This window comes from Camelus dromedarius, chromosome 31 (assembly GCF_036321535.1).
Source record: "Camelus dromedarius isolate mCamDro1 chromosome 31, mCamDro1.pat, whole genome shotgun sequence".
Lineage (NCBI taxonomy): Eukaryota > Metazoa > Chordata > Mammalia > Artiodactyla > Camelidae > Camelus > Camelus dromedarius.
In genome coordinates this window covers 25044220-25067640 of record NC_087466.1, presented here as the reverse complement: position 1 = coordinate 25067640, position 23421 = coordinate 25044220, and the positions used below count along the sequence as shown (strand labels likewise).

Sequence of the window (23421 nt, the reverse complement as noted above, 5' to 3'; positions counted from 1 at the left end):
GTTATGTTTGTTCCAGTTTCAGGCTGTTATAATGCAGAACATTCAGTCACACGTTTTTGCATGGACATGTTTTCAGGTCTCTCAATTTTTTACCTAGGGATGGAACTGATGGGTCACATGGTACCTGTATGTTTAGCACTTCGAAGATACACAAAACTGTTCTCCAAAGTGGCTGTACTATTGCATAACCACTCCCAGCAATGTGTGAGGGTTCTCATCTCTCCAATCCCCAATACACAGTGTTACCTTCTAAATTTTAGTCATGCTACAAATGAGAAGTCCGATCTCCTCCTGGCTTCAATTTGCATCTCCCTGATCACTAATGATGTTGAGCATCTTTACATAGGTTTACTGACCATTTATATATATTCTTTTGTGAAGCACCTAGTAAATCATTTTGCACTTTGTTTATCTTCTTGCTGTGTAACTTATGAGTTATGAAGGTTCTTTGTATTCTGGATATGAGTTTCTATATAGTTAACATACACTAGTCTATGCCTTGTCTTTTTATGTTCTTAATGGTGTTTTCAAAACAGCAGAAGTTTCCATTTTCAAGTCCAATGTATCATTTTTCCTTCATGATTTGTGGATTTTTGCGCTTTGTCTAGCCCAGGGGCATCAGCATTTTCCCGTTTTCCTCCAGATATTGAAAAGGTCCAGCTTTTGCATTTAGGTTTGTGATGCAGTTTGAGTTACTTCTGGATGTGATGTAAGGTAAAGGGAGGGTTTTTTCCATACCGATACCTAGTTGGTGCACCACCACTCATGTAAAAGACTGTTTCCCACATTGAGTTACTTTCGCTCTCATGTCAAAATTTAATTAACAACATGTGTGTAGGTCAACTTCAGGTCAACTTCTAGACTCTCTCCTGTGTTACTGATCATGCCAACGTTTTATTAGGGTAGTTCTATAGCAGACCTTGAACTTAGGTGGCATGGGCCCTTCAACCTTATCCTTTAAAGCAACTGCTTCGGGTCCTCCGCGTTTCCATGTACCGTCTTGACTAGCTCGTCAATTTCCCCACAAATGTCTCCAAACCGGAAGATTAGTTTGAGGAAGATAGCTCTCTTCACTATATTGAGCTTTTCTATCCGCGACCACGGTGTGTTTCTTCACTTCTAATGTGCTTATTACGTATTCTTAATCATGCATTCTTGAATGTCTTTCAGCAATGCTTTCTATTTCCGCTGTATACATTTTGCTCAATTAAGTTTATCTAAGTATTTCACAGTTTTGTATCATTGTAAGTGGGACTGTATTCCTGATTTCATTTACAAATTGTTCACTGCTTGAATACAGAAATATCAATTTCTGTATATTGATCTCATAGTGAGACCTTGCCAAACTCCCTTATTAAAGTTCCAGTAGCTTATTTGCACATGAGGAACTTTTGAAGAGAAATTATTCCATCACTGAAAAGACTGTTTTCCTAATCCTAAAAGCAATATATATTCTTTGAAGAGACTTTGGAAAGAAAAGTACAAGAAAAATAGAAAAGTAAACACCAATTTTTCCAATATGCAGGTGATTATTCTATTAATCCATTAAACTATTCATCTTTTGATATATCTCCTTAGTTTTGAGCACGACAGTTTTTTTGAAGTTCATTTATTTACTTATCTGAGCTTATTCCATATTGACAATTATTTTCATGCTGTCTCGTAACATCACAGTATCAACATTTTTCATTTTACCAAACTTTCTACTGCATAACTTTAATGTCTATAAATAACCATTCTGCTATCGTACATTTTTAACGTTGCAAATTTTGCAGTTTTGTAAGTAACGTTTCAGTGATCACGCACAGACACAGATCCCTTAGGGTGTTGATATTAGTGAATTAGTCATAGCTAACACATACAGTACTTGCTACGTGCCAGGCACAGTTTTAAATCCTTTACACATTATCTCGCTTACCGCACACAGCCCCCCTTGGAGGTGGATACTAGCGGCATCTCCACTGCGCAGCTGTGGGACCTCCAGCCGTGGGCTGTGGGAAGTGCTAAGAGGCCCAGCGGAGGGGCCGCTCTTTTCCTCCCACATACAGCCACTGCTTGTGATGACAACCGTTCATGACAGGAGGCTACTACACACGTAAATGGTGCATAAGCACTGAAGAGGCAGCGCTAACAGTGACTGAGGTGCTGGGAGACCTGGCCGACTCGCTCTACCTCAGCCGCACCGGGAAGAGTGAGTGAGCAGCCCAGGCACCTGCGGTCCTCGGTCGCACAAGTCTACCAGCGTCTCCAGATTTGTCTGGGAGAGACGCAAGATCCTCGTCCTGTGGTCTCAGCATTTGTTTATCATTCAACAGTCAATCATTGAGCGTCTAATATATGTATTGTTTATCAGAAAATGGCAAATAGTGATCAGTCCCCCCACACAAGATCCATTTATAGAAGGGAACAGCATTAAAACGGGTTCTCTTTCTAAATCTTTTTTGGGTCATGGATTTACCAGAGAATCTGAAGATCAGCATCTTCTCCCTTGAAGGGAGAACCTTCATACAGAGAGACTGCTTTTGCATACAGCATTAAAAGGTGTTTAATGATACTCAGAAATGAATCCATGCACCCACTGTGGGTCAGTGGTTTCCTGAGGTTGGTAAGTTCCAATGTAGGTAAAAGGGAAGACATGTGTGACTGGAAGGGAAGTGAGGGTCAGTCAGTTCTTATCAGCGATCAGGCAGGTTTAAGTTAAATGACAGACACTGGGGTGGGGGGCGGTGGGCAACAGCCTTAATGGTGAACATCACAGCTAATGAAATACAGCACTGTGTCCACATCAGGCACTGTTCTGGGCTCGTCTGCTACTGAGCACAGCCGTACGAGGCGCCCCTGACTTACAGAGGAGGGTGTCTGTGAGTCGGGCACGGAGGAGCTTGGCGGCATGCCCACGCTCACCTGGCAAGTGAAGGAGAGGTGGCGTTTCACCTCGGGGGGCCCAGCTCAGACTGAGACTGAGACTAGCCACAAAGCTTTCTTCATAAAGACAAAATTCTGCCTGGGAAGGAGTGTGGCTGTGGGCAGTGTTGTGTCCATTTTATGAGCATACTTGCTCCAAGCATTGTCCAGGTACCTGCGCCCGCTCTGAGGAGACCCTCCCTGGCATGTTCAAATATCCAGTGTTCCTTCAGGTCCCAACATCCAGAGAGTCATCGTGTTCAAACTCCCAGGGGCCTTTGGCAGCCTGCCCCAAGGAGCACAACTCTAACTATGGCCCCAAACAACTTAGAATGTACAGGAAAGTCGGCTAGCAGGTGGTTCTCAAGTTTCCTTGATGGTGGGATAGAGAAACTAGACATCCTTTTTAAATATTTAAGAGGATCTTCCAATAATCATGACAGTGACACCAAGTACACTATGAAACTCACTCGTAAACCCATTATTAACAAATCAATTCTGTTCATTTATCTATGGAGAGGTTTTCAATTCCTGTCCACATGCAAATATACTTAAAATGGGTACTGCTAGTAGTAAACGTGTTCTCCCTCCTCTGCTCACATTGTAAGATGTTCCCTGCTGCTAGCCAAAATGCGGTTTACATGAGACACAGAAAGCAGACTAAACACTACAAAGTGTCCCAGGAGAGAGGGACAAGCCAGTAAAAAGCGGCACATCGTGTCACTGCAGCACTGCTTTCCATCTTTCATCGCTCTAACTGTATTGATTCTTTACTCTTCTCAGCAACAACTCTCACTTCCTTGTCTTTCTGAGGTAGCACTCTCACTTCTGGGGTGGAGACAAAGCTGGGTTATCTACCAACAACTCACCTAAGTAATGGCTCCTTCTCAGACCTCAGCACTGAAGGCTTGGTCAAGAATGCTCCCAGGCCAATTACTTTTGTGCGAGTTTCGAGAAAGAAAATCTGATGTACTAAAGTGAACTTTGTGTGGTTTTCCCCCTCTCCAGGACCAATTCTCTAGTGCGCAAAAGGGTAGTAACAAGACTGAAGGCAGCTTCTCTCCAGAAGGAGTTCCCCAAGACAAAACAAAGTTATTGCTGCTCAGGAAGAATTTTCCATATTTATTACATTAATACGCATTTTCTCTAATATGACTTATCTGGTATCTCATGAGGGTTGGGGTGTTAACCAGCACGGATCCACACTGATTACACGCTAGGAACTGCTCTCCAGTGTGAGCTATGTGACGCACCATAAACGGGGAGTTCTGGCTGAAGGCGATCCCACACCGGTTACACTTGTAGGCCTCTTCTCCAGCATGAACCTTCTGATGCTTAATAAGGTCATTCTTCCGAATGAAGGCTTTCCCGCACTGACCGCACTGATACGGCTTCTCTCCAGTGTGAATCCTCTGGTGCACAATGAGGGCAGAACTCTGGCTGAAGGATTTCCCACAGTCCCGGCATTTGTACGGTTTCTCCCCAGTGTGGGTTCTCTGATGTGAGAACAGGTGGGAGCTGCGACTGAAGCATTTTCCACAGTCTTTACACTCAAAGGGCTTCAGCCCGGTGTGAGTTCTGTGATGCACGACGAGGTGAGATCTCTGGCTATAAGACTTCCCACATTCACTGCACTCATAGGGCCGCACTCTAACGTGAGTCCTCTGGTGCAGGATGAGATGTGTGCTCTGCCTGAAAGATTTCCCACATTCAGGACATTCATAAGGTTTCTCTCCAGTATGAGTTCTCTGGTGTCTAATGAGCCTGGAGCTGTGAACAAAAGACTTCCCACACTGATTACAGGTGTACAGTTTGTCTCCTGTATGAGTCCTCTGGTGAGTGACAAGGTGGGAGAACCAGCTGAAGGACCTCCCACATTCTTTACACTCATACGGCTCCTCACCAGTATGAGTCTTTTGGTGTCCAATGAGGTGAGAACTCCGGCTGAAAGATTTTCCACATTCTTTACATTCATAGGGTTTTTCTCCAGTATGAATCAGCCGGTGCCTGGTGAGATTAGAGCGCCAGCTGAAGAATTTCCCACATTCCTTACATTCGTAGGGTTTCTCTCTAAGCACACCCTTCGATATACCAAGGGATGTACCACGAGTAAGAGAGTTCTTATCAGGGCATCTGTACGACTTATCTACTGCTTGAGTTCTTGCAAACTGAATAAGGTGAATGTTTTGGCAGATGGTTCGATCACAGTCATCACTGCTGCCTGCATAGCCTTCCTGAGGACCACTGAAAACTAAACCCTGATTTACGGTTTTAGGACATGAGTCACGTTTAAGGAAATACTCTCGCAGCACTAGCTGAGCAGGAAGAGGACAGCTTGTCCCGAATTTCCCATTTCCGCCGGCTCTCTCCTGGGGAGGTGCTTTCTTCTGGGTGAATGCCACTTGCCTCAGATGTCTCTCCTGGCTGCCCTGAGACCTGTCCAAGAGACCTTCACACGTCCAGACTTGCTCCAGTGACAAGTGCCAGGGGTCATCCTTTGCCATTCCTTCCATTTTAACACCACAGGACTGTTCATCTTTAGAGATGCTCCTACTGGAAAGTGATGATTTAATTTCAACTGCAGCCTCCAAATCTGAAAGAAATGAAAAAAGCCTTGCACAACTAAAAGAAGTATTAAGGTCAGAGTAGGTAGGAGAAAAGCGTGTAAGTCATAGAGTTGCTTTCAAATATGGTTTTGTGACCTTGACAGAGAGTGAGAAAGGGGAGGAAGAGCCGTAGATGAGACGTGCTGGGCTACGACACACACATGACAGGAGACGGAGGGGGAGGAGCCACAGGCCTGGTCACCGCACACGAGTCAGGATGCTCAGTGTTGGGGCGGGAGACACAGAATGGACTGCCTTCCCACTTCTGAATCTGACACTCATGATAAAAGGACCTAGCATGTTTCCGTGCTGCCAGGCGCCCCACCCCGACAGGAATTCTGCCAGCCTAACATTCCTAAACCACGAACGCAGCCACACAGCTACATCACCAGGAGAGCACAGGGCAATTACACACAGCAAACCTCTCAGACAGGCCAGGTGAAAGGCCGGAGGGGCAAATGCACAGACGGCGTCCAGATACAGGCTCTAACCTAAGCTTTACCACTGCTAGTGGTGAATTCAGACAAGTTGCTACAATTTCAAAGATCACTTTGCTCATCTGTCATCCAGGGACCTATGAGGTTATCCTAAGGAGCATATGAAGAGGGAGCCCATGACTGTCTGACACACACGTGGGCAAAGCAATGCCATTTACAATACTGCCACCGTCGTTCCTGTCTTCTGTGTTGACTCCTCGGCTCTGAGACATCAGGGCTTACCAAAGCCGGCAGGACTAACACAGGGCACCAGCGCAGAGCCTGGACCCAACGCACAGTCTCCTGGACTTTTTGCCCTCCTGCTCCTACGTATGCAGATGACTGCAAATTATTTCCCCTGGTTAAGAGCCTGAGTTTGCTTCTCAATGCTTTCAGCTGAAAGTTTGCTGCTGAAACCTAGGGAAAACCCCACTATTTACCCAATACCACCTCCTCCTACAGAAATGGGGCAATATTCTGCTCTTATCTGGTATATAGGTTGGACTGTGTCCCCAAAGAAGATATGTTGAAGTCCTGACCCCCAGTGTCACAGATTGTGACTTACTTGGAACAGGTATATGTGATCAGTTAAGTGGGAGCAGTACTGGGGTAGGGTGGGCCCTCATCCAGGGTGACGTGTCCTTATGAGGAGAGGAGAAGAGGGGCCACACAGACACACACGGGGAAGGCGGCCATGTGAAGACAGAGGCTGATTAGACAGACGCGTCTACAATCCAAGGACACCTGGGTCCACCAGAGCTTCAAGAAGCGAGGGAGGGCCTCTCCAGGAGGCTTGAGAGGGCACGTGGCTCTGACGACACCTTGATTTAACTTCTGACCTCCAGAACTGTGAGAAAATTAATTTGCTGACTTATGCCACCCAGTCTGTGGACCTCTGTCCCAGTGGCCATGCCTGGTGAATCATCCCTGTGCTGGGCTCCTCACTGCTCTCTCGGTACGACCCAGCCCCACCACCAGTCCTCGTTTTCATTCACAGCTTTGTCAGTTACTGGCTTCTTCCCCATCCTTTCTTTTTTTAAAAAAAAAACTGTGATGTAAAATACATGTAACATAAAATGCACCATCTTAACCATTTTTAAGGGCACAACTGAAGTGTGGTGTATATTCACACTGTCGTGCAGCCATCAGCACCATCCCCGTAACTCATGTTCACCTTGTAAAACTAAAACTCTATACCTGTTAAACAGTGACACCCCCGCTCCCTTACCCAGCCCCTGGAAAGCACCATTATACTTCATCTTTACGATTCTGGCTACTTCAAGTACCTCCTGAAAGTGGAATCACACACTATTCGTCCTTTTGTGACTGGTTTATTTCACCCAGCAATGTCCTGAAGGTCCACCCACACTGTAGTGTACTGCAGAACTTCCTTCCTTTTTAGGGCTAAATAATACTCCGTTATATCTACATCCAGCTCTACCTTGATGAGTTTTGATCGGACACACACCCTCCTCTCCTTCTCCTCCACCCAGTGCATCAGAATCCCATGGACAAGGTTTTCAAACCACAAATGCTGATGGAAAATTCTAAAATGAACATGTGTGATGAGGAATGGGGGCTGCATGCTGATGGACAAGTCTGAGTAAAGTGTGAGAAAATATGAATTTATTAAAGTCCTAAAAAATCTTCCATGTATTATGTAACATGGAAGAGAACTCCGGTGAGCGAGCCTCAGAATCTGCAGCTTCCATTAACCAACCCACCGTGTGAGTTTATAAAGCCATCACTCATTACCCTTCTCCTGTCGATAATGAAGTTACCATAGCTTGTAGATTCCCATAAACCCCAGGTGTTTAAGCACCTACATGGACTTTCAGTATGATCAAGCACTTCACAGTGTCCGAGAGACCTGCCCTAAGATAAAGACTTACTAGGTCACCTACAAGGCCAAACGTAAAAAAGGTCAAAAACGGTTTACGACATTTAGAAGGAGACTTAAACAAAGTGGAAGCTCCAAAAAAGAAGAAACTTGTACTTAATAAGTCAAAAGGTTTCACAGAAAAGGAAAGAGGCGAAACTCAGAGGACAACGGAGACTCTGACAGACAGAACTCCTTTACATCACACTCGAAGCCTGAGATGCAGGGACGTGCCTGATACGCATGCACGTCAGACACCAGGCGGGAGTGACTGCAGATGATTACAGTGCCTGGACTGTACTGGACCCGGGGCTGCGTCGCTAGCACCCCACCTGGGGTCACTGGCAGGTGTCCTGACTGCCTGCCCTCCCCAGGTATGATCCGGACAGCAACACCCAGCATGGTCGGGCTGAGGGGAGACTCAGAGCACCGAGCTTAGAAACAGGGGTCAGGGAAATGATGGCTCAGAGGGAACAGAGAAGCCGGAAGATGAAGGGCTGCCTTCTATTTCTTAACCAAGAAGGCTGATCTTCTCAACACAGGGATGCTGAGAAAAGAAACGATGCTAGGAATACACATAATGGTCTGCACTTTAGAGATATTAAGATTAAAATGAGTAAAAATAAGTTGGAAAAAAAAACATTAAACAAAGAGATTATAGCAAGAAGACAAGATGTTCTTGAGAGCAGTGGCTCTGGGAAGCGAGGGGAGCTAAGTCAGCAGGAACCGCTGAGCCCTTCGCAGCCCTCTTCTAACCCAGAGCAGGAGTGGTTATGGGCCCCATGGCAGGGCTTACACAAAGCAGCAGACAGAGGCTGTGGACAGGGACACAGGATGGGGAAGAGACAGGCAGCGAGGAGAGAAATAACACTATGAAAAAGGAGAGAATCTGGACGCTGGAGTTAGTGGTGATAATCGGGGAAGCAATAATGAACAGGGCTGGACATCACCAGAAAGAGAACTCCAGGAACGCAAACGCAAGGGTGATGAGACTGCAGGGAGGAGACCAGCCATGGGGACGTGGGAGGTCAGTAAACTCAGTCCTCATCTTGGGAACACGGAGAGCCGGTGACTGCCACCGCCAGTGAGTCCTGCCCCTAACAGGTAATCTGGTCTCACCTGGATGGGCCTCTGGGTGAACCCCTCTCTCCAGCAGCCACGGTTCCTCCCCCTTCTCCAACCGGAGGATCACATCTGGCTTGGGAAGCTGATGCCCTGTTCACAGTGAAAGATAAACAACTGGGTGAGGCTCTGAGCTGGACACAAAGAAGCATCTCAGATTCAACCCCGACCCCCGACCCCATCAACAGTCCTGGGGGCTCTGAGGAGTAGACAGGTAGGGGTGCAGAGGCAGCAAAGTATACATTTTTTAAAATTGAACAAACTGAAACAATTCTTTCCATAAAAGCAGGAGGCATATGAAAACCCTCTTCTATGCCCCAAAGAAATTAGGTCCCTGACCCCAAGCTCACACGCTAATGTATGCTTCAGGGTCTCCATACCTTCTGACCAAGGAGGAACCCAGTCCCTCCAGAGGTCGGTCTTACCCAGGGACACCAGGTTTCGGCAGTTCTCCAGCATCACGTCTCTGTACATGAGCTGCTGTGCTGCGTCCAGCAGCTCCCACTCCTCCCTGGTGAAGTGCACAAGGATGTCTTGGAAGGTCACCAGTGCCTACAACACAAAACAAATCTGCACTGAGCCAGATGGTTATCGCCCTTTCCCGAACACTGACAGAAAAAGATCACACAGCTAGCACTTGGGTAGGGAATGAGGACAAACCAGGACTTATTCTAAGCACAAGTAGTATTTACGCTGAATTCTGGTCGTCCTAAAAGGAGCAATATTAAGTACCTCCTGTCTAGAAACTAGTTCCGTGTTATGCTTCCGGTTTAGAAACTGTCAGAAGCACTTTGGCTTAAATCAAGTATGTTGTAAACAGCTACAGCAGGGAGACTCAGACACTGGAAGTTCATCTACACTTATGTGAAATAAAGAACCTGATTCAAGGCAGGAAAAAAAAGGAAAAAATCTTTTTTTTTTTTCTTTGTTTTGGGGGGGGTAATTAGGTTTTTTATTTATTCATTTTTAGAAGACGTACTGGGAATCAAACCTAGGCTCTCACACGCGGTAAGCATGCGCTCTGCCACTGGAGCCATGCCCGCTCCTCCAGAGGAACAGTCTGGAGTTCAGGCACGGCTTAATGCTTAAGAGAACAACCTAGCCATGCTTTATGACCTAAAATAATTGTCCAAAACATTCTTCCTAAACACTGGTAGGCATTAAAAATATGGAGAAAAGGGAGGGAGGGTACAGCTCAGTGGTACAGCATGTGCTTAGCATGCATGAGGTCCTTCCTGGGTTCAACATCAGTACCTTCATTAACAAAAATTTTTAAATAAATTTTAAAAAAGAAGAAAAAATGGAGAAGAGATTATAATTTTAACAGTAGCAAAACAATTTGACAAAGAAACAATACAGAAGCAAGGCCTTTATTAGCCACATCACAACAACTGTTGATTACACACAGGAAAAAAAGAAAATCTGAATGACTGAGAGTGTCTCACCAAAGACCATGAAGGTCAAATGACGCTGGAATAGTGAAGGTCTTTTGATGCTGAAAGAAAAGAACTGTCAAGCCTGAATTTCTTCATCAGGTGAAAATATCTTTCAGGAATGATGAAAAATACATTCTCAAAGATAAACTAGGAGAATCTGTTACCAGCAGACCTACTCTAAGAGATGTGCTCATGATAATTCTTCAGGCAGAAGGGAAATGATACAAGGGAGAAATTTTAAATCTCAGGAATGACAGATGAGTTAAAAAAAAAAAAAACAGTATCGGGGTAAATACAATAGATTAGTTTTCTTAATCTTAAATCCTTCAAAATATGCAGAGTGGCCAAAAGCAAAACTATGTTTTCTGGCGGGGTTTTCAATACACACAGAGGTAGTGTGTCAGGGATCGTAGGTGAGCAGCTGAGTGAGGCCCCAGGAGGGTCCCCCACCCGTCACACTGTCCCCAGGGGACCCCGCCTCCCCTGGGCTCTTCCTGTCCTGGTTGCAGTTAGTTCCTTCTGGGTAATTACATGGCTTGTCTCCAAGCCCCTCCAAACAGGCAGTCCCCAGGGAGGAACTGGCACACCAGCCCCAGGCCCGAGACAGCCGGGGATCAGAGTCTCTCAAAATGGCACCAACACTCCCAGTTCTTGCTGTGTGCTTGGTTCTTTCCTGTGGATGAAAGACTATCTCACCAGAGTCCTCAATGTTACACTTCTGTTCAACTTGTGTTTCTTTGATACGAAAGGAAATAAAACTGCAAATACAAATGAAGGAACCTAAACAGTGCTAGCTGCTGGAGGGAGTGTCTGAGACACGGCCCCTCAAGAACCCTTAACCAAAAAGGGATTCTCAGTTGGAAAACAAAAAGGAGTGAAGGCAGCTCAACTTACGTGGGACCCAGCAGTTAGCAACTTGGCCTCCATGCCCTCCTGGTTCTTGGTGATGCTTTCCTGCATGACGGGAGATGCTGAACCGGTGGCACTGGGGAAGAGGACGAGACGTGAGAGGTGCTGTGACTGGGGCTCGGTAGTCATGAGCATGAATTCCCTCATTTCCCCAGTACACACACACACTGCAGACTGTCCCAGACACACACTACAGTGCCTGAAGTCCCCAGGAGTAGGAATAAAACAGCTCCAGAGATGGCCTTTCCTCTCTCCATCTCTAGGGTTCCATGCTGAACCACATTTGGAACTGAATGGCTCTAATATGCAACAAATCCTCTTTTTTTTAACAAGATATTGTTTTCCCTTCTTAAATTTTTTTAAATTATTATTTATTTGAGGGGGAGAGGTAATTAGGGTTATTTATTTATGTTTAATGGAGGGACTGGGGATTGAACCCAGGACCTTGTGCATGCTAACCATGGGCTCTGCCACAGAGCTAATCCCTCCCCTCAAGAAATCCTCTTTTTTGGGGAAAACCCAATCAAGAGACAAACCCTGACTCGATCTAACACTCTCACTTTACTGGTAAGAAAATAACTGCTTTCTCCAGCTGATGGCAGAAGGGAAGTGAGACTTGAAACACGAGAACAATGGGAAGTGCGGTCCCTGCTGAAGGTGAGGGACACGTGGGTCGTCTGCGGGGCTGAGCGCAGCCAGCAAGGAGCCCCAGAGCGAGCTGGACGTGGACGCTCCCCCAGAGACGAGAACTCCGGCTGGTAACAACTGTATCGCTGCTGGACACCTGAGCACAGACCCAGCTGCCCCAGGGCCCACACCTGCCCACAGACCTGATCTTGACAGGCGCTGCGCGGTCCATGAGGAAACGGACACGTGGCTGGCAATCTTTTAAAGATGTTCAATATTAAGAAAAAAATTACATGTTTATCGACGTAGTCACCACCACCAGAGCGGTTCACCCTCTAGGCTGGATCCACATTCTCATGTGGAGCTATTTCCCTTCTCCCTGAGGGACTTTTCTTAACATTTCTTGTTTTTTTTTTCCAATAATCAATCTTACACTCATTACATTCTAATCATTTTTGCCTTTTAAATTTTTGGGGTTTTTTTTAAGTTTTTTTGGGGGGGGGAGGGGTAATTAGGTTTATTTATTACTTTATAATGGAGGTCCTGGGGATTGAACCCAGGACCTCGTGCATGCTAAGCACGCTCTCTACCACAGAGCTACACCCTCCCCACCAACATTTCTTGTAATGTGGGTCTGCTGGTAATAAATATCTGATCATCTCTTTTCCCTCTTTTTTTAACAGCTTTATTGAGATAAAACTCACCCACCATACAATTCCTCCAAAGTGTACCATCCAATGTTTTTGATATATTACATTATCAATCTGTAAAGTTGTGGTAAAATAAATATAACAGAATTTGCCATTTGAATCATTAAGTGTACAATTCAGTGGCATTACGTACACTCGCAGTGCTGTGCAACTCTGAAACATTACAGCAGTAACTCCCTACCCACCTCCTCAGACCCCATTACCTCTAACCCGCTTTCTGGCTTGGAACTTGCCTGTTCCAGCTATTTCATGTGAGTGGGATTGCACAGTGCTTGCCCTGTTGAGTCTGGCTTCTCTCACTCAGCATCGTGTTTGCAGCTTCACACGTGCTGCAGCCTGCAGCAGTAGCTCCCTCTCTGAGTGGCTGAATACTGCTCTGCTGCTGGACTGAACACATTTTTGTTTGTCTGTTCATCTGCTGACGAGTATACCTGGGAGTGGAACTGCTGGGCTATGTGGTAATTTTATGTTTAGTTTTTGAGCACCCAAACTATTTTCCATAGTGGCTGCATCATTCTACTTCACATCCACAACATACAAGGGCTCCAATTTCCCCACATGCTTCCCAACACCTGTTACGCCATTTAAATTATCTAGCCATCTAAATGAAGTGGCAGCTCACTGTGGCTTTTATCTGCATTTGTTTCATGTGCTGACTGGCCATTTGTCTATCTTCTTTGGAGAAATAAATGTTCAAGTCCTTTACCCATCTTCTTAAGTGGGCCATTTGTCTTTTAGTTATTCACCTGTAGTTCTTCACATATTTTGGGTATTAAACCCTTATCAGGTTTGTAACATCCAAATATTTTCTCCCATTCTGGAGGCTGTCTTGCCTCTGTTGTTGAAATATATTTTTGCTGACTACAGACTTCTAAGCACACAGGTGTTATCCCCTATAGCTTCACTCCCAGTGCTGCAAGACTCAGAAGCACTTTCCAGTCCGGCCAGTGTAACCGGCAACAACCCCCAGGTGATCGTTGGGCGCTACTCCCTCCAGCCTCCCTGCACACGTGGCTGTGTGACCGCTCCAGGGTGCCCTCTCCTCTCTGTGGATGCTGGCTGCTCTGCCCTCCCCAAAGGCTCAGCTCCGCACCCGGGACTCGGGTCTGCTCAGCCCCACCTCAGCTTCCCCTTCCCCTGCTATAACCTGGAAACCGTCTCAAGGTAATCAACAGGCAAATCAGAGGGACCACCTGGTTGGTCGTCCATCTCTCGGGGGGGACTGCCCTTTGTTACCTGATATCCAGTGTCTTGGAACAAAACGATCGTTCATGTATTTTGTCTGTGTTTCTGTGGTTGTTGCTGTTTGGGCAACAGGGTAAATCCACTCCCTATTACTCCCTCTTGGCTAGAAGTAGAAGTCTATAAAACATGGCACTTTTACCTTGTTTAAATTTAGATTGTATTTTATTTATTATTTATTTTATTGAGGTATAGTCGGTTTACAATGTTGGGTCAATTTCTGGTGTATAGATTGTATTTTTAATTTCCACCTTTTGAATACTGGGTTTGAGTATTTTCCATGTTTATGTTTACAGTTCTTTTGTATTTTGTTTTCTTTTATACTGTTTGCCCCCCTTTTCTTCTGGACATCTTAATGATTTCCATTTCAATTCAATGTTCATTGGCAGGAACAAAAGCCCTGGGGTCTCTGCCTCCTCACCAGCACCAAGCCAGGCCTCAGCAATGACTCCTGTTGCAGAGGCAATGCTGGTCTCTCACTTGTTCCTGAAGCTCTTTATTTGCTTTGCTTCCATCCTCACCTAGTTTTCATCTATGTATCTTGTTACTTCTTGGTCTGCTCTAACGATTTAAAGTCATGATTAACTTAAATGAAGGGTTCCCTTTGTTGTCTCTTTGGTCTATCCCAGCCTCACTTCCATGGTCCGGGGGCACTTCCAGGACACAGCGCACATCCACTAGCTTCTGTCCCACTGCATGGCTCACGACAGGCGAAGTGTCAGGCTAGAATGAACGAAGACTCCGTCCCCTCCCCACCCCCTCTTTCCCCAACCTCAACTGCATATTTCCTACTCTGGTTAACAGCGTGGATTCTGAAGCCAGACTGCCTGGGTTCAGATCCCTGCTCCACTGCTCACGGGTCTGTTAACCTCTGACTATCTCAGTCTCTTCCTCTATCCAACTGGGACAAAACAGTGCCTACCTGTAGGGTTATAATGAGACTTGAATGAGTCAATATTTGTTAAACACTTAAGAGTGCCTGACACATGGTAAGGATTATCTGCTTGTTAATTGAAAAAATAAATGACACTGAGCGACCCAGGAATGCAAGTATCTTTCTAGACTCTTGTCCTCTGCACCCAAGTGCAGATGACAACCTGTAGGTCCCCCTCCTGAATGCTCCTCCAGTCCACCTGCTCCCCCAGGTTCCCGCTGCCAGGGCCCCGGGTCAGGCCCTCGCTGTCCTCTGCCCAGAGACCTCCTACTTACTTCTCCCACTTAGGTCTTTCTCACTTCCAACAGGAAACCGTGAAAGTTTCGCTTCTTGATTAAAATTCTGTTGGTGTCCCAGGACTTACAGGAGAATGGACCAAGTCCTTAGCATGGATCAGGACCCTTTGTGGGCAGTCCTTTTATACCTCACTAGCCCTAAATGCCCCATCAAACGACCACACTTTCCCCACCTCCTCGCTGTACCTCCTGAACTGCCTGACCTCTGCACATGTGCTCCCCCAGGCCAGGAACGCTCCTCCCTCTCGTGGTAAAATCCTCTCTACCCTGCAAGATCAAACATCACCCCTTCCTGTGTTGCTCCCTATCTCCCCGGGAAGGCTAGTGTTCCTTCCTCTTTACTCCCACAGTCCCTGATACAGGAAGCAACATGGACTAAACAAAGGACAGCAGAGAGCACAGCTAGCTGCCCAAGGGTCACATCTGCATGGGGTGAGGTCTCTGATGCCGGGCACAGCTCTGGCCTTTTAACCCTTCTCCAGAAACCTGGGTAAGGACTAGCTGTAAGTTTTAGCTGAACATACTAGATGTGGGAGTTAAGAATCACAGGTGGATGCTGTGTGTTCCTTGTGTGGGTGTTATTTAAGGAGTCAGGACCCGGAGTTAGCAGGACAGGAAGGTGGAATGAACGCATATGGCTCCTCTGTTCTCGCCTTCCTGCACCAGGTGTTACCTGAGTACTTACAGAATGCCAAGTACTAGTCTAGCGGCTGAGCATAGGGCAGCAGCTGTTAGGCCCTTTCCTCACTGGGCCCACTTTTCAATGTCAGATGAGTAAAGGCTGAAGTAACCAGGGAAGTTCAGCCTGCAAAAGAAATTACTTGAGTGAAGCAAGGGAATGGTCTTCACACACTTACAGGTCAGAGAAACGTGTGGAGATAAAAGGAAGTCAATTATAAGTCAATGTAATAAGACGCCATTAATCAGATGACATCTAGTGACAGAACAGGTTGCCCAAGAAGCCAGGAAATTTCTGGTCACTCATAGATTTTCAATAGGAGCTTATTAAAAAAAAAAAAAAAAAAAAAAAAGGAGGGGAAGGGGGTGGGAGAGGATAAATTGGGAGTTCGAGATTTGCACATACTAACTACTATGTATAAAACGGATAAACAACAAGTTTAAACTGTAGAGCACAGGGAACTATATTCAGTATCTTGTAGTAACTTACGGTTAAAAAGAACATGAAAACGAATATATGTTATGTTCCTATACGACTGAAGCATTGCGCTGCACACCAGAAATTGACACAGCATTGTAAACTGATTATACTTCAATAAAAATATATTTTTTTTAAAAAGCCCAAAACTATCACACAGCCTCCAGTTTCATGGACATCTAAGGTTCATTCCAATGACTCTCCTGTTTTATGATTTAAAATGCAAATAGTTTGTAATTAGTCTAATTTCCCTTAACATCCTCTTCTAGATGACTTGCTCAAAACTGAACTGGCAGGGTTTTTTTGTTTTTTGTTTTTTTATTGAAGTACAGTGAGTTACAATGTGTCAATTTCTGGTGAACAGCATAATGTCCCAGTCATGTATATACATACATAGATTCGTTTTCATGTTCTTTTTCATTGAAGGTTATTACAAGATAATGAATATAGTTCCCTGTGCTATACAGAAGACATTTTTGAAACCTATTTTTATACATAAACTGGCAGTTTTTAGCCCTGACTACACACTGGAATCGCCTCAATATTGATAAATTATTGATAGATCAGTTATTGACACATGGGTCCCACATCACCCTTCCCCACTGGGATTCTGATTTAATTTTCTGGGGAGCTGGGTCAGGCTTTAAAGAAACCTTTTTTTAAATAGCTCACTGGGTGCTCCTGATGTGCAGCCAACGTTGAGAGTGCTGGCCTCTGCCACTACGTAATCTACTTAAATTCTCAGTTTCTACCATATCTTGGGGTGATCAGATCCTTTATAATCAGTCACCAGATACACAAAGCATCTACATATGCAACTGGCCAAAACTGACTTCTCTAACGTAACAACAGGTGTTGCCACGATAGGGATGCTGGGGTGAGTTTTTGTTTTCAAGGAAACAGCAGGTAAGCTGATAACTGTCTTGAAGTTATAAATGTGGATCTTCTGTCGTTTTACTAAATCATTCCCCAGCACTTACTGGCTCTGTACCAGGCCCAGGAGACAAAACGTGAGTGAAGTATTCATCCCTGCCCTCAAGCAGCTGACCCACTGCCGTGGAGCATGAAAGACGGCATCTACCACAGCCTGGTGGTCTTGAGGCTGAGTCCAGGTAGATAAACAAGGCGGGAACCCTGTAAACAAAGGCAGGGCCCGAGACAATGTGGTGCAGGGCAGGGAGCAGCTGGAAACAGCATCGCCACCCTCAGAAACACGGACTCCTGCTTGCAGGCTGCAAGCCAGGGAATGATACTACGTTTGTGTCTTAAAAATGCCTTCTCTGCATTTGGGGTAGCCATGTGATGGACGAAAGGAAGCTATAATAGCTGCAAAGAAACCAGGTAGGAGAACACGTATCTTCTGTCATCCCAAAGATAGGAACACAAATTAGGGCTGTGGCAGGTAGCAATCGGGAGCAGGCAGATTTTGGAAAAGACTGGTGTGTCCCAGGAATTGACTGAATGTGGATGTGAAGACAGGTTAAGGATTAAAGACGACTCCTAGGTTTCCAGATGACTGAACGGACAATCGTGTTGGGGGAGGAGGTACTAGAGGAATGACAGTGGTTTTGAACACAGTGAGTGAGCCAGAAAAGGGACGTCCAGCAGAACATATTCAGAAGTGAGGTTAACCAGGTGTATGATCCACTGCCCACCTTTCTGTCTGTATGTACTCAAGGTGACCAGCTATGTTCTCAAACAGGACAACGTCTTGAGATGGGGAATGGATCTTTTGCGCGGATTTTAGAGTGACTGTCCCATGAGCTGCAGGAGGAGTAGGCAGATGGGTAGAGGCGTCTGAGGGAGGCCATGTTCCCGGTGACATGTAATTCATGTCACCAACACTGTGACGTAACTTCAATAAACAGCAAAATCTGGTAAAGACAGCTAATGGCATTATCAGATGAAACCGTGGCAGTATGTCAAATCAACCAAAAATAACACGGAGCGTAAAATAAACTGTAGGACCAGGGTTAAACAGGGAGCTCAATTAACATCTAGGATGCTAACAGAGGAGAAAAAGAAGCCCACAGGGAAAGCACAGAAAGACCTGCCGGACAACAGGAAGCTGCAGAAGAGAGGTTACCAGAAGCCGGAAGAAGACAGACTTTCAAGGGATGAGGGATTCTCATGTACTGACCGGCTCGCTAGGGGCTCACTAAGGTGGGAACAGCAGACAAATTCCCTAACAGGGATTAAGAGTTTGGCGAAAAAAGAAGAGAAAGGGCAGAGGTGGAAGAAGAGGTGATGGGGTCCCAGTGGAGATTTGCGAGTCTGTAGGCTGAGAGGAAGGCAGTAACAGCGGGGTGGAAGAGGGGAGGGGGGTCAAAGCTCCAATGGAAGGGCCAAGCTTGTCGGGGAGGAAGCCAGCAAGGCCGCCTCTCCCTGTGCCTACTTCTGTCCTCACGCCTCCCCCCGACTCTCACCTTCTGCCTCCCTGCTCCACTCTGAAGGACTTCTGTTACACTGGGCCCACCCAAACGGTCCAGCAAAATCTCCGTATTAAGGTCCTTAGTCCAATCACATCTGCAAGGTTCCTTTTGCCAATGAGGTGCTACATCCAGATTCTGGTGGTTAGGCCCAGGCATCCATGCGGAGCTGTTATTCCGCCTACCACCAGGCAGAGACGGGCTGAAAGAAGCTTCAAGTTCCAGCAAGGAGGCTATGGAACTTACCATCTGAGGCACAGAGGTTCCACGCACAGCTCTGACCACATCACTGAGTCTCAGGCTTCGCAACCTTCTATATCCTGGGCCCTGACAGCCTTTCAACCTTGATCCTACTGCACTTGTCCTGTGCTCTCTGAGCCTCAGTCAAATGCCACCTTTCCCAGAAAGCCTTCCCACTGTCCCAGAGAAAGCCCTTGAGCACTCTGCCCTCACTTGCAGCATCCCAGCACTGCCTCGGACACCACTGCTTGTTTGTCCACCTCTCTACGGGATGAAGAGCCACTTGAGAACTGGGATAATCTCATTCTAAATCGTGGAGGGAGGCTAGCACAGTGCTTTGTACTTCGTATTTGTTCACTCTGGCATCTGTCGAACACAGAGTGATAATCTGTCTGTTTGCCCAGGTGTCTGCCCTCAGGTCTCCATTTGAAGACTCAGTGCTTGAGGGCCAGCACCCTCCAGGGACTGGCAAGACCTTGTCGGGGAGAGCATTTCACTCGGGCATGTGGAGTATGTGATTCTGTAAAAGAGAATGGGTCCCTTCAGATTCTGAGTAAGTTCATTGGTACTGGCATCTGTGAAGGACCAGGAATGACCAACAAAAGGGCCCAGCAGCCACAGAGGGAGAACTCTGGGGCCGGCAGAAATGGCAAAGACCTAAGAGAGACACAAAAGGCAGAGATCATGCATCTGTGAAAATTCAGCAAATGTACTCTCTCGTGTTGTACATTTCATTTAATAGAAATTTTGCGACAAGAGAAAAAGCTAAACAAATACTGAAATCTAGTTAATGGTGCACGTGCATTCTGAATTATCTAGGGAAAGCATACTGATGGCTGTGATTCACTTTGAAATGCATCCCAAAAAAAGACGGACTGATGAAGAAAGGGGCAGAGAGATACATGTTACAGCTAGTACAGCAAAACATTAATGGTAGAGTCTTGGAGGGGGGGGGTTACAAGTATTCACTGCAACTTCTTTTAACTTAGCTAAATGTTCAAAACTTGGACCTTTTATAGCTAAGAATGAGATAACAGAAAGGTGTGGAAAGAGGCAAAATGATGCTCCTGGTGTTGGTTCTAAGTCAGAGGTGCTGGTGCAGCCTGCCCACCACGCCAGTGCTGACCCCGCTTCACAGCCAGAAGATCTAAGAACCCAGGCCGACAGGAGTCACGTACAAGGAGCCCCGCAGGTGGGAGCGTGTTGTAAGCAAAACAGATATTACAATATGAAACTTCTTTTTCCTTAAGATAAAAATTTTAAAAACCTCAATTTTAAACCATATGCTATTTAAGCCTTCAGTGCTTGCATTAGTGATGAAAACCAAGGAAACCTGTCATTTCTAGGAGTATTTCTCCGTTAACAGAAACATTTTTTTCATCAAATTAAAAGGAAGGGGAGCGGGTATACCTCAGAGGCAGAGCACATGCTTAGCATGCATGAGGTCCTGGGTTCCATCCCCAGTACCTCCATTAAAAGAAATAATTTAAACAAATAAATAAACCTAATTAACTCCCCCCAAAATAGAAAAAAAATTTAATTTTATAAATTGTAAAAAACAAACAAACAAAAAAAAAAAAAAACAAAGAAAAGTTTAAAAAAATTTAAAAGGAAAAGGAATGAGCCACTTCCACATTTTTAAGATGATGAATATTAAAAGTAAACAACAAAGTATATGGGGTTCTTAAAAAAGAAAATCCCAGTTATATTTTGTTAACAACTGAATTTAATCCATAAACAGAACTATTCTCATTCTTACTCATCCTTTACTCTTACTTTATGTCTCCTAGGAATGTTTTAAAGTTTTCTTATATAATTCAGGTATATTTCTAGTTAAAACTAATATTAGGTATCTTCTTCCTGTTGTGAATAGACTTTCTTTTGTGCAAACTTGTTATTGAGGACAGTTAAGCAATACGTTAACATATACCCTCTTTCCAGTCATTTTTCTAAAAACTCATTGATGTTAACTGAATCTCTTTTACAGGCTGGGAATATAGTTAATTAGTAAGATAATTTTATCATCTCTTTTACAGAAAGAATGCCTTGTGTCTATGTAAATATTGTATTGTCGTAAACAGAATTTTAAAATGTTTATATAAAATACTGCTAAGCAGACTTCATCATTTAACTTATGATATATGCCTCAAATCCCTGTCCTGTGACTGGCACATGCTAAGGGTTCAAGAAATAGGCATTGACTGCTGGTGGGAATGTAGTTTGGTTACGGAAAACGGTATAGAGATTCCTCAAAAAAACAAAAATAAACTTACCATATGATCCAGCAATCCCACTCCTGGGCATGTATCCAGAGGGAACTTTAATTCAAAAAGATACATGCACCCCTGTGTTCATAGCAGCACTATTTACAATGGCCAAGACATGGAAGCAACCTAAATGTCCATCAACAGACAACTAGATAAAGAAGATGTGGTATATTTATACAATACTATTTAGCCATAAAAGAATAAAGTAATGCCATTTGCAGCACTATGAATGGACCTAGAGATTGTCATTCTCAGTGAATTAAGCGAAAAAGAGAAAATACCATCTGACATCACTCATAAGTGAAATCTTAAAAAAAAAAAAAAAGAGGACACTAATGAACTCATCTACAAAACAGAAACAGGCTCACAGACATATAGAAGATAATCTTATGGTTACCAGTAGAAATGGGGTGGGAAGGGATAAATTTGGGAATCTGAGATTTGCAAACGTTAACCACTACATGTAAAAATAGATAAAAAACAAATTTCTTCTATATAGCACACAGAACTATATTCAATATCTTGTAATAACTTTCAATGAAAAGAATATGAAAACGAATATATGTATGTATATGCATGACCAGGACATTGTGCTGTACACCAGAAACTGACACACTGTAACTAACTACACATCAATTTAAAAAAAGAAAAAAAGGTTATAAAAAAAGAGAAATATGTGTTGAGAGGGAAGGAAAGAACAAATGAACAATTTTCAAGAAGAGGCAGAAATGTGTGCAATCCATTGCCCAGGAGGCTTTGCAAGACAGAGGGTCTATTTTAATTAAACAGGAGAGGAGTAGATTAGTTAGGTCATAGAGAAAAGGTGGTGTGGTGTTGAGGTGGTTTAAAAAGGGGCAGGGAGAAATTGTGCTATTTGTTTCTCAAGTGGATGGTTAACTTTGAACAACATCTCTAATGGGAGGAACATTTTTTAGCCAGCATTCTGGATGACAAATTTTCTTCCCTTTTACTTCCTTTTGTTTCTTTAACAGTATATTCTGTATGTGCAGTATAGACAGAACTTAAAATTTTCACCTTCTCAATATACTATGGGTGGGATCTACATAATTTTGATGTCAATTCTATCTTTAACATTCATATTTGATGTTGGATGATGTACAAATTTGATTAGCTTAGTCAATTTTATCAGTTTAATTTGATTAGTTTGCTCCAGTGTCAAGGGAAAATAAAAATGTAATAATTCTTAGCTATCTCTGAAAAATAAAACTAGATTAAACACATTTACAACTCCAGTTGGTTAAATTAAAAACCCCAGCAACTGAAGATAAGAAGCTAGGAGATGGAGATGCAGGGTTTTGGTTTTTTTTTTAAAGACAACACACAAACCTGCTCGATCTTAAAACACTGAAAATACTGAAAAGACAGGCAATTTTGAGGAAAATAACTGCCAAAATAATTTCAGTAAAAGTAAAACGTTTTTGTAATGAACATTTTTATACTACAGCAAAAAACCGAAATGATCCAACCCTTTTGCCATCAAACTTATTAAAAGCCGACCTACTTCATCACTGTTTGCAGCATATAATTTCTGTGCCATCCACGAACAGAATCCGGTAGTACATATTTTTAAAAACCAGTAATAACCACATTGGATTTCTTTTAGGAACATGAGAGACTTAGTGTTAAGAAATTTCCTACTCTTAACAAAAGAGAGCAAAATTACTTTCAGCAGATGCTGGAAAGGTCATATGCAAAATTTTAAACATCCAGTCCTAGTTAGGAGGAAAAAAAAAAAAGAGTAATAGGAGGAACCTTATTTTGCATCGCCAAGACTCTCCGGGTCAAACTCCCCACCACCGCACGGCGGGTCCTGTCGCCACCGCGACGACATGAATTCGACGAGGACCAGGACTCACTCAGGCCGGCGTGGAAGTCTCGGTGAAGAAAAACTGTCGGCGAAAAGACCGTCTACCTAGACCGACAAGGTTAACAAACTGCAGTACTGCGTCTCGCTAGGAAGCAAACACCAAATCCAGCCCTTTCGTGTGTACCTGCGATGGGCGCGGGGAGGCTCGGCAGCGGGAGGCTCTGCGGCTGGAGGCTCGGGGCGCGGGGAGGCTCTGCGGCCGGAGGCTCGGCGCCCGGGGAGGCTCGGCGGCGGGAGGCTCGGAGTGCGGGGAGGCTCGGGGTGCGGGAAGGCTCGGGGCGCGGGGAGGCTCGGGGCGCG

At 44.8% G+C, this 23421-nt stretch overlaps 1 protein-coding gene across 5 annotated transcripts; it reads right to left on the bottom strand.

Moving 5' to 3' along the window:
- Positions 1-1593: 1593 nt before the first annotated feature.
- ZNF10 (zinc finger protein 10) lies at positions 1594-23415 on the bottom strand. 5 transcript variants are annotated; one of them, XM_031442409.2, is made up of 6 exons: positions 23246-23415; positions 23007-23166; positions 11318-11408; positions 9413-9539; positions 8985-9080; positions 1594-5497 (listed from the first exon to the last, which is right to left on the bottom strand). In XM_031442409.2, exons 3-6 carry the CDS (start codon positions 11381-11383, stop codon positions 4035-4037), a joined length of 1752 nt encoding a protein of 583 aa, XP_031298269.1. In that variant the 5' UTR covers positions 11384-11408; positions 23007-23166; positions 23246-23415; the 3' UTR covers positions 1594-4034. The 5 variants fall into 5 exon arrangements, with proteins under 5 accessions (XP_031298269.1, XP_031298266.2, XP_031298270.1 ...); XM_031442406.2 differs by lacking the exon at positions 23007-23166; XM_031442410.2 differs by lacking the exon at positions 23246-23415 and having other exon boundaries at positions 23007-23212.
- Positions 23416-23421: the final 6 nt, after the last annotated feature.